The following is a 10,552-nucleotide window of genomic DNA, read 5'->3' as shown; positions in this document are numbered from 1 at the left end:
CTGCTTCTAAGGCCACTCAGGTAGCTGTTAGCAGGTGCCAGAAAATCTGCTTCCTAGCTGACTTAGATAGTGGCTGACATGCCCTAATACCTCCTACATGGGCCTCTTCAAAAGCCACCCAAGTGTCCTTCTGACAGACAGGGCAGTTGGATTCATTAGAGAGAATAACGAGAGAAGAAAAGTCAGAGAGACAGATTCAGGGAAAACTTGCCTAAGACGAAAAACACTGTCTTATCATAAACGTGATCCTGGACATAATATGTCACCACTGCTGTCACAATGTATTCATTAGAGGTGGGTCACTAAGTCCATCCCACACTCCACCTATTGAGGGAAATAGGATCACAGAATTTATGAGCTTATCTTGTAAATTATTACAGTCTACCCTCTGGCCACAAGTTATTCCTATTCTTGCCACATGCCAAACACATTCATCCCACTTCTTGATGATCCCAAGGATCTCTATCATCACAGCACCAGACTGAAGCCACAGTCTTGTTATCCAGGTTGGATCTAGGTGAGGAGAGTCTTTTTAAGTTTACCTCCAGGAGTCCCTTCCATCAGCCTGTGAAGCTAAGACACTGTTACTTGTGCCCTTTGTACTCTGTTTCCCATGGGGCAACAGGTGTGGGGTAACTGCTATCAATATTCCTGTTCAAAAGTAGGGAACAGGGGCTGCAGTTGTAGATCAGTGGAAGAGTGCTTGCCTAGCATGTGTGAGGCACTGAGTTCGATTCTTAGCACCACATATAAATAAGTAAAATAAAGGTCCATCAACAACTAAAAAATATTTTTAAAAAAGTGGGGAACAGATGGCAAGGAGTCGATGGTCGATGGCAACTGAAATCACAGTGGGTGAATTACTTGATTAGTTCTCAAGCTTGGGAATAATTCTCCATGGTTCTTGGCCCCAGGACCTTGGTTTTGTCCTCTCAATCCTTCCATTTGCATAAAAGGCAACATGTGTTTGCTCTGTTTTCTAACCCAAGTTTATGAATATTTCTGCTATGTTTTCTTATGAAAGTCTAGGGTTTTTTTTATTTTTCATTTTTGTATTTTTTTTTTTTTTTTGTACATGGAATTGAACTCGGGGGCACTCGACCACTGAACCACATTCCCAGGCCTATTTTGTATTTTATTTAGAGACAGGGTCTCACTGAGTTGCTAAGCACCTTACTTTTGTGAAGCTGGTGTTTCAGCATCCTGAGCTGCTGAGATTACAGGCGTGTGCCACTGCGCTGGCTCATTTTAGTATATGATCCATTTGGAGGTAATATTTATATACAGTGTGAGCTATAGGTCTTTCTGTATTTTCGCACATGTACGTCCAATTGTTCCAGTACTGCTTGTAGAAATGTGGCAGAAGTGACTTCAGGCTCCCAGAGGTCTTTTGTGATTCCTTTCTCAGGATCCCTCCCATACCCTGAGCACAAGCCTCGGATCAGCTATGGAGGATGGGAGACCCAGCTATGGAGGAGAGAGAGCTTGACTATCCCAGCCGAGGCCTACCTAGGCCATCCAACCAAGGCTCAAACGTGTGACATGGAGCCAGGATCAGCACAGTAAAAACTGACTCACACTTTCCAGAGGTACTTCTGCAGCACACAGCCATATTTATATTTTGATTTTGACCCAGTGATGACAATTCCTGTATCTTATTCTAAGGAAATAGTTAAACTAAGGTAAAAGATAATAGAAAGGACATTTTTCATAATAGCAAAAATTTTATATCCTAGTGTTTATAAGTAGTGGAATGATTAAATCAGGGTAGATGTATCCAGCAGACCACTCTGAAACTGTTACAAAGGATTGCACAGCTTAAAGGAAATTGACCACACTGCATTCTTCAGTGAGTGAACAAAGCACATTAAAAATATTAGGTATTTTATTGTACACACCTGATTTTGAATAAAATGATACATATCTCTGCATAGAAAAGTGTCTGGAAAGATATATATATATATATATATATATATATATATATATATATATATGTGTGTGTGTGTGTGTGTGTGTGTGTGTGTGTATATATATAGACACACACACACACATACATATACACGCACACGGGCGCGCGTGCACGCACACACACACACATATATATACATATATAAATTTTTAGCAGTAGTTTCCTCTGAGGGAATATTATTTTTTTTTCATTTTCTGCCTTATAATTTGGTATGTGTGAATTTTTTTTAATTTTTTTTAAATTTTTTATTGTTGGTTGTTCAAAACATTACATAGTTCTTGATATATCATATTTCACACTTTGATTCAAGTGGGTTATGAACTCCCATTTTTACCCCGTATACAGATTGCAGAATCACATCAGTTACACATCCATTGATTTACATATTGCCCTACTAGTGTCTGTTGTATTCTGCTGCCTTTCCTATCCTCTACTATCCCCCCTCCCCTCCCCTCCCCTCCCCTCTTCTCTCTCTACCCCCTCTACTGTCATTCATTTCTCCCCCTTGTATTATTTTCCCCTTTCCCCTCACTTCCTCTTGTATGTAATTTTGTATAACCCTGAGGGTCTCCTTCCATTTCCATGCAATTTCCCTTCTCTCTCCCTTTCCCTCCCACCTCTCATCCCTGTTTAATGTTAATCTTCTTCTCCTGCTCTTCGTCCCTACTCTGTTCTTAGTTACTCTCCTTATATCAAAGAAGACATTTGGCATTTGTTTTTTAGGGATTGGCTAGCTTCACTTAGCATAATCTGCTCTAATGCCATCCATTTCCCTGCAAATTCTATGATTTTGTCATTTTTTAATGCAGAGTAATACTCCATTGTGTATAAATGCCACATTTTTTTTATCCATTTGTCTATTGAAGGGCATCTAGGTTGTTTCCACAGTCTTGCTATTGTGAATTGTGCTGCTATGAACATCGATGTAGCAGTGTCCTTGTAGCATGCTCTTTTTAGGTCTTTAGGGAATAGACCGAGAAGGGGAATGGAATAGCTGGGTCAAATGGTGGTTCCATTCCCAGCTTTCCAAGAAATCTCCATACTGCTTTCCAAATTGGCTGTACCAATTTGCAGTCCCACCAGCAATGTACAAGTGTACCCTTTTCCCCACATCCTCGCCAGCACTTGTTGTTGTTTGACTTCATAATGGCTGCCAATCTTACTGGAGTGAGATGGTATCTTAGGGTGGTTTTGATTTGCATTTCTCTGACTGCTAGAGATGGTGAGCATTTTTTCATGTACTTGTTGATTGATTGTATGTCCTCCTCTGAGAAGTGTCTGTTCAGGTCCTTGGCCCATTTGTTGATTGGGTTATTTGTTATCTTATTGTCTAATTTTTTGAGTTCTTTGTATACTCTGGATATTAGGGCTCTATCTGAAGTGTGAGGAGTAAAGATTTGTTCCCAGGATGTAGGCTCCCTATTTACCTCTCTTATTGTTCTTTTGCTGAGAAAAAACTTTTTAGTTTGAGTAAGTCCCATTTGTTGATTCTAGTTATTAACTTTTGTGCTATGGGTGTCCTATTGAGGAATTTGGAGCCCGACCCCACAGTATGTAGATATGTATAATTTGGTATGTGTGAATTTTTAAAAGTAAGCATCTTTCAAAATAAAATTAACAATAAAAACAGTGATATTATTTTCAAAGAATATTAATATAATGCATATTTAGCTGTACCACAGAGCTGCATATGACCTTCACAGCTATTTGGTTTCCCTGGATGTAACTCTCTCTTCATGGTGCTGCTCATTTACTCGATGGCAGATTGTACTGTAATTCTGGCATTTTCTTCTCCTCATTTTAGTCAGTTATTTTGCTGCTGTGACTAAAGGACCCAACCAGAACAATTATAGAGGAGGAAAAGTGTATTTGAGGGCTTACAGTTTCAAAGATCTTAATCCATAGAGGGCCGGCTCCCTTCTTTGGGGCTGAAGGTGAGGCTGAACATCATGGCAGAAGAGTGTGGCAGAGGGAAGCAGCTCACGTCATGATCAGGAAGCAGAGAGAGACTCTACTCACCAGATACAAATATATACCCAAAGCCACGTCCCAATGCTCCAGCCACACTCTACCACTTCAGTTACCACTCAGTTAAGCCCTATCAGGGGAACTAAATGACTGATTGGATTAAGACTCTTACAACCCAATCATTTCTCCTCTGAATCCTCTTGCATTGTCTTCTTGCACATCATAGCTCAAGTTCATGCAGTATAATATATTTGTAAGAACACGGTCAGATGACCTTGGTTCAGTATTGGCTCCTCCTCTCTGAGTTTCTGGGTTTTGAACACTAAACATTTATTGAGCATCATTGTGTACAGGCCCTTGGCTGGGTTCTAGGAGCCTAAGCACCTCCCCACTTCTGTTGGTGATGGGAGAATCAATTCCTAAGTGAGCAAAAATATAACAGGAAATGGAATTCCAGGCGCTGAGTGGTCCTTTCAGTGGTTTCATTAAGTACAGGAAATGAAACTGGATCCATTATGAAACGTCATCACAGGTCGAATAACATGGTTAAGAACCCAAGCTCAGTAATCAGATTGCCTGATTTCAAATCCTGACTCCAGGAGAATTAGGGAACATGTTGCTTAACTTCTCTTTGATTCAGTTTCCTCCACCTGAAAATAGGAGTAAAAACTATGGGGCCTCCTTATGTGGCTGCTGTGAGGATTTGTGGGTCACTGTCACTGTGTGTAAAACACTTGATACAGTGTCTAGCCACAGTAAGTGCTCAATATTAGCTGTTATTGTTCTATTATTTGGTGCAGAGAACAGATCAGATAAGGTGTTTCTAACATAGAAATGACCAAGTTGATATCAGAGGATGACCTGCTTGTGATAAATTTTTCTCTACTTGAGGCAGGCTTTAGTCACCTCATTTGGCCAACTAGGTCAATGTTAGGTCAATGTCCACTTACTCCTCCTAAGGCTTTATGTGTCATCAGCATGAATGACATTCAGCAAGAGGAGGGGGTTTCAGAAGCAATTACTAGTGCTGGGTGGAATGATGAACACCTGTAATCCCAGAGACTCGGAGGCTGAGGCAGGACGATTGCAAGTTTGAGGGCAGCCTTGACAATTTAGTGAGACCCTATCTCAAAATAAAAAATAAAAAAGGGCTGAGGATGTAACTCAGTGGTAGAACACCCTGGGTTCAATCCCCAGTACCAAAAGCAAACAAATAGACAATAAAACATATGTATAACAGAACTACTGTAAACTTCAGACCAGCTGTCCAATTCATGTGGAGGACAAAGTGAGGGGTTAGGGGTTGGCTCCCTCCTGGGGTTACTGATTTTGTCCATTATTTTGAGAGATTTGTCTTCTTGTTCTCATCATGCATGGCTTCCATTCTCAAAGTCTTCACCTGACCCGAGATGGCTGTTAGATTTCCAGCCATCCTAATTATATTTCAATTTTTATTAATGATCTATGCAATCCTGGTAAATTAAAGAAAAGACTCTGATATTGGACACATATATTTTGTAAATAATTTTAATCATATGTATCACAAGTATTTTTTGACAATTTATTATGTATTTGTTCTCAAATTGATTTTCTGACATGAAGACATTTTCTCTCTGAAGAGAATTCTGAAGGTATTTTTTCCTTACTTGCTATACTAGTGTAGGTACAGGAACACTTCCTAGAATAAGTGACTTTTAATTCAAAAGTTTGTGTTCCCTGCACAAACCAGGTGAAGTGAGCAGGGAAGAGTGTTGCAAGCGAGGGACCAGCATGTGCTTCATCAGTCTTGCATGGTATTGTCCCTACCCATGTCAGCACATCCCTTCCACTCCCCTCTTGTCACTGACTGACTTATTGGGCTATTTGGGAAAAAAAAAAAAAAGATTTTTTTTTTTTTTTAGTTGTAGATGGACACGATACCTTTATTTTATTTATTTATTTTTATGTGGTGCTGCAGATCAAACCCAATGCCCCACACATGCTAGACAAGCACTCTAGCAAGGAGCCGAAGCCCCAGCTCTCTTAGGCTATTTTTGATCCCACACAGCTGGCTTGCCCCTGGTCCATTCTGGTCTTGACAATTCTTTTCAACTTAGCTCTTTCCTCCTTTCAACTGGACTGTCTCAAGGTTTCAGTTTTTTAGCCCAAGGTGAGAGAATTTACTGTGGTAGCTCAACCAGTCATAGATTGGCTGGGTAGGATGGAAAAATGATGGTATAGGTTAGACAATATGAAATAAAATGATGTCACATCTCCCTTTTTAGTAGGAGCTTGGAGTAGTAGTCGCCAATAAAAAAAAAAAAGAGGGATGACTGACATTTATCATTCAGTGTGCTCCCACTTGCTCAGTCTTGATGTCAATGAAGGACTTTGGATGAACATTCACATATTGATCAGTGTATCAGGTGGCATAGGCAAAGTTATGCTGTTTTACAAAATGATGCTAAATCTTCAATCGCTTAAAACAAATATTTTGTGAACACGGCCTGGCCAGGGCTAACTGGCTTTGGCTCTGCTACAGTCCATATTTTGTACTTCCAGGATCCAAGCTTAAAGAGAGCCCTTATCTGAGACATGCTACTCACATGATATAAAGGAAAAGAGTAAAATGGTGGAACTGCATGACAGCTCTTGAAGCTTATGTTCGGATGTGGCATATCACTTCTGTTCATATTCCACTGTCCAGAGCAATTTCAAGGGCAAGTCTAAGGTCAAGGCTCCTCTTATTAGAAGAGGTAGTAAATATTTTGAACAAATATACATTCTTTCAGAGTTCATCACAGCCAGTATTAGTTCCATTTTGCAGGTGAGAAAACTAAAGCTTAAGAGGTAACTTGATCAAAGTCATAGGTTAACATAAGCTCTGTCTGGTTTCAGTGTCGGTCTATGCACTCTCTTTCCTGGAAAAAAAATTTTTTTTTTCTTCTACAGTGTAGAGACATCTGGGATTATAGTTTATTTGGCTGTAAAACCACTTCTCATCGGTCCCAGAAATTTCTCCATGAATATTTCTTGAGCGAGACAGGAAAGGGCTCAGGCTGGGGAATTGCCCCCATGAGAACTACTTCTATTCCATCTACTAACTTTTTAAACTGTTCAATTATTTAGCTGCTCTAGGGGTTTGCAGATGCTTTGGAAAGGGATCACTTATCATCTATCACCTTTGGTTTTGTGTTTTCTCTCTCTGTGTGTGTGTGTGTGTGTGTGTGTAGGAAGGAGTCCGAGCTCCTCAGAGCTTTTTTCCTAGGTAATTTTAGAAACTTCCAGATTGCAATGAATATTTATATTCAAAAAATTATGAGTGGAGAGGAGACAGTGAAACTCATCTACTTTTGCTAAAGAGCAACACATTTGGATCGAGCAACCGAGTTGAAATCAATCGAGTTGAAGTGCAGTGTATCTTGAGGGCTTTTTTATTCGTTAAGTGTCTGTTCATTTCACTTGCCTTCCGTGTAGTCTCATCGGTTTCAGTCTCTGGTTTCCAAAAGTGCTTGGTGCAGTCTGGTAACAATGGGAGGTTTTGATTTGTTAATTTATGTGTCCTTTAGGGAGGGGGGATTAATATGGGCAAAGTGAGCTCCCTAGGTCACTCGATTTAAGGAAGCAGTTGCACGAACCTGAGAGCTCTTTCATCTCACGAGAGTCCCTTAACCTGGTGTCCGTTATGCATTTGCCCTCTTTGCGTGATAACACCCCAGGGGAGCTCACCTGCGAGAATCACCTGTCCTCCCCTCCCCCTCCAGACCCGTAGGTAGAACTCGGAGGGCCTCGCTGTCCTGTTACTTTGCTCTGCCGGTGAGGCCAATTTCCAGGTTACTGTGTACGTGTCAATCCCCTGCTTGTGTGCGGAAGAAAGCGAGAGGGAATGTGCTCGAGTCAGGCCGGGCGGGTCCATATCCGGGTGGACCGGGTGGGTGGGGCCGTCCCTCCTCCAGGTCCCGAGGTGGGTTGGGGGTGGGGAGTGACGCGCGGAGATTCCCTGACGCCCCTTCGGATCCGAGAGGGGGCGGCAGAAGGAACGCTAGGGCGACAGGGCGTGGATTTAGGGCGTGCCCACCTTGTCGATCGGCCCTGGGGAGCACCCCTCTCCACCTTCCCGAGCCTTAGCGGCCGCGGAGAAGCAAAAGAAGAGGAGGAAGCCCAGGAGGGCTGGCTGAGCCGGCCACCAGCTCCGAACTTGCCCGGGAAACTAGTGCTGAGGGAGGGAGGGGCCGGGCCCTGGCCGCGGCGGGAGGAGGGGCGGCCGCAGCTGCATCCAGCCCCGTTGGCTTCCTTCCCAGCTCTCCTTCGCCTCCTCCTCCTCTTCCTCCTGTATGAGTCAGGCATTTCCCGGGGATTTGGAGCAGCCACGCGCGGCCCGGGCGCCCGGAGCTGTAGCAGCAGCGGCAGCCGCCACCGCGGCGGGCACCCGCGTCCCGGGCGCGCAGGGACCATGGAGAGGGCGGCCCAGGGCGCAGACGGCGGCGGGGGCAGCAACAGCAGCAGCCGCAGCAGCAGCCGCGCTACCTCGGCGGGCTCCTCGCCCTCCTGCTCCCTGGCTGGCCGAGGGGTCTCCAGCCGATCGGCGGCGGCCGGGCTGGGCGGCGGGGGCAGCCGCAGCAGCCCGGGCTCGGTGGCCGCTAGCCCGTCCGGGGGAGGCAGCCGCAGGCGGGAGCCGGCGCTCGAGGGCGTGCTCAGCAAATACACCAACCTCCTCCAGGGCTGGCAGAACAGGTAACGCGCCCGCCGCCTGCGCCACCGCCCGCGCCACCGCGCGCCCCTCCCCGCGCTGCTCAGTGTGTGTTTGTGTGCGCGCGAGATGGTGCCACCCGCGATCGCGGTGCTGCCTCCGCACCGTGCCCTTTCTGAGTCCCTACTCCCTTCCAGGTGGGGTGCCCAGGATAGGGTGCGCCGGGGCCCCACCCTGGGACCGCACCGCAGTGGCGGGGAGGGAGGCGAGAGCCCTGGTTTTCTTCTGTGCTGGTACCTGCAGGGTCTGGAGTGATAGGAGGAGCGTGCTGGTTGATTCCCTTGCCTAGTCTGCCAGCAGTTTCCCGCACCCTTAAGAATGGATGAGAAAGGCCGGCAGGGAAGGCGTGCTTTGTGTCCGGTTGAAACAGCACATCTGGTCCTCCGGTCCGAGCACAGCAATTCTCCCCATAACGTAGTTTTAAACTTTGGTGTTTAAAAACAGCAGTGCCACCAACAGATCTTGCCACTTGTCTTTCTCAGTGTCCTCCGGCGGGCGTGTATACCCCTTCCTTAGTTCGCAGCTTCCAACCTCCAATCTCTGCAATGCAAGTTTCTTAAAATAAAGGAAAAAAAAAAAAAAAAAGGAAAAAAATCCAAAAGACCCTCTCCCACTTTCAAAAATGGAAATTCTGTCGTTTAAATTATTATTTTTCCCTTTAGATGCCTTTTGAAGTTTCTTGCTCTCTCCCCTTTGGCCTCAAAATTGGGAAGCCGACTTATGGACAGACACATGGAAGGATGGGGATGTCAAGGAAAGGTGTTGCCTATGTACTCGAGGTGATCTTAAATGTGTGGACTATAATTGTGAGGAATAACTTAATAAGGATCAGATATGGCACTACTCCTAATTTTTTTTAACTTGGTTTTTGAAAAACAAGCTGGAACAAAAACACAAATGCCATGCAAGGGCACTAGGGAGATTCTTTGGTGAGATCCTTTGGCCTCCCTTCAATAGTCCATGGCTCTTAGCAGATTTGAATCACATCCTGCAAAGTCTTGCTTATCTCTGCTGGGTGGACCAGATTTTTTGGTTGTCTCTTCCTGGAAACTGGAAAGATTCAGATTGCTTCCAGCAGAAACAGCATGCTGTTTTACTTGAAACTCAGCTTGGAGGAAGAGGACTTTGGATGTATGGAAACTGAGTTGTTTCTCTGCTGATGTTCTAGATATAGAAGTTTCAGAGTCACCTGGGTTTCCTGGGAGATGTGTTACTATGTTAGTAGAAACGGCACTTAACTTTTGAATTTTTTTTTTAATTTCTCAAAATAGTCTCAGTGTCTGCTCTTACCCCTTCCTTTCTCCCTTCAATTCTTGAAAGATGAAAAAGAATAGGTAGAGTGCGTAGGATGGGAGAGAGTTGAGATGACTAAGTCTGCTTTTGGTTCTTGGAAATCGTGTCTTATTAATGACACCTCAAGCTACCCTGTCAGCAACAGCATTTTGTTGGTTTGTTGGGTAATCAATTTTAATGTTTTTTTCTTCAGGTAGTTTATGAGGTCAACAGAGCTTTAACCCTGGATTATAGTTGTTTTACTTGGTTGAATACAGTATTTTGCCTTCAATGTGCATTAAAGGATTTTTTATTTGAGTGGATTTAAGAGGAATTGGAGTAATGTTCTTTCTGAATAGCTTTTTTTCTTTTTGGTTCTGGGGATTGAAACCAGGGGCACTTTACCACAGAGCTATACCCCTAGCCCTTTATATTTGGAGACAGGGTCTGAATAAGTTGCTGAATCTGGCCTTGAATTTTCGATCCTCTTCTGCTTCACTAGTAGCTTGGATTACAGGTGTTTGCCACCATGCCTGGCACTTTTGCATAGTTTTAAACTTACTGTGGTGTTTAGATTGGAGGTAAGATTAAGAAGAAGCAAAATAGCCAGGTAT

The 10,552-nt window shown here is 44.0% G+C and overlaps 1 protein-coding gene across 2 annotated transcripts in view; it reads left to right on the top strand.

The window, feature by feature from the left end:
• The first annotated feature begins 8,350 nt into the window (after positions 1-8,350).
• Osbpl10 (oxysterol binding protein like 10) overlaps positions 8,351-10,552 on the top strand; it is a 266,818-nt gene continuing 264,616 nt past the window's right edge. For both annotated transcript variants that reach the window (XM_027932423.3, XM_027932422.3), the window contains exon 1: positions 8,351-8,650. In XM_027932423.3, coding sequence (XP_027788224.1) covers positions 8,370-8,650 — 281 coding nt within the window. In that variant the 5' untranslated portion in view covers positions 8,351-8,369. The remainder of the gene's footprint in view (positions 8,651-10,552) is intronic.

The sequence above is a fragment of the Marmota flaviventris genome, chromosome 1, assembly GCF_047511675.1.
Source record: "Marmota flaviventris isolate mMarFla1 chromosome 1, mMarFla1.hap1, whole genome shotgun sequence".
NCBI lineage: Eukaryota > Metazoa > Chordata > Mammalia > Rodentia > Sciuridae > Marmota > Marmota flaviventris.
Note: the sequence above shows the minus strand (reverse complement) of the source record. Positions and strands in the feature narration are given on the sequence as shown.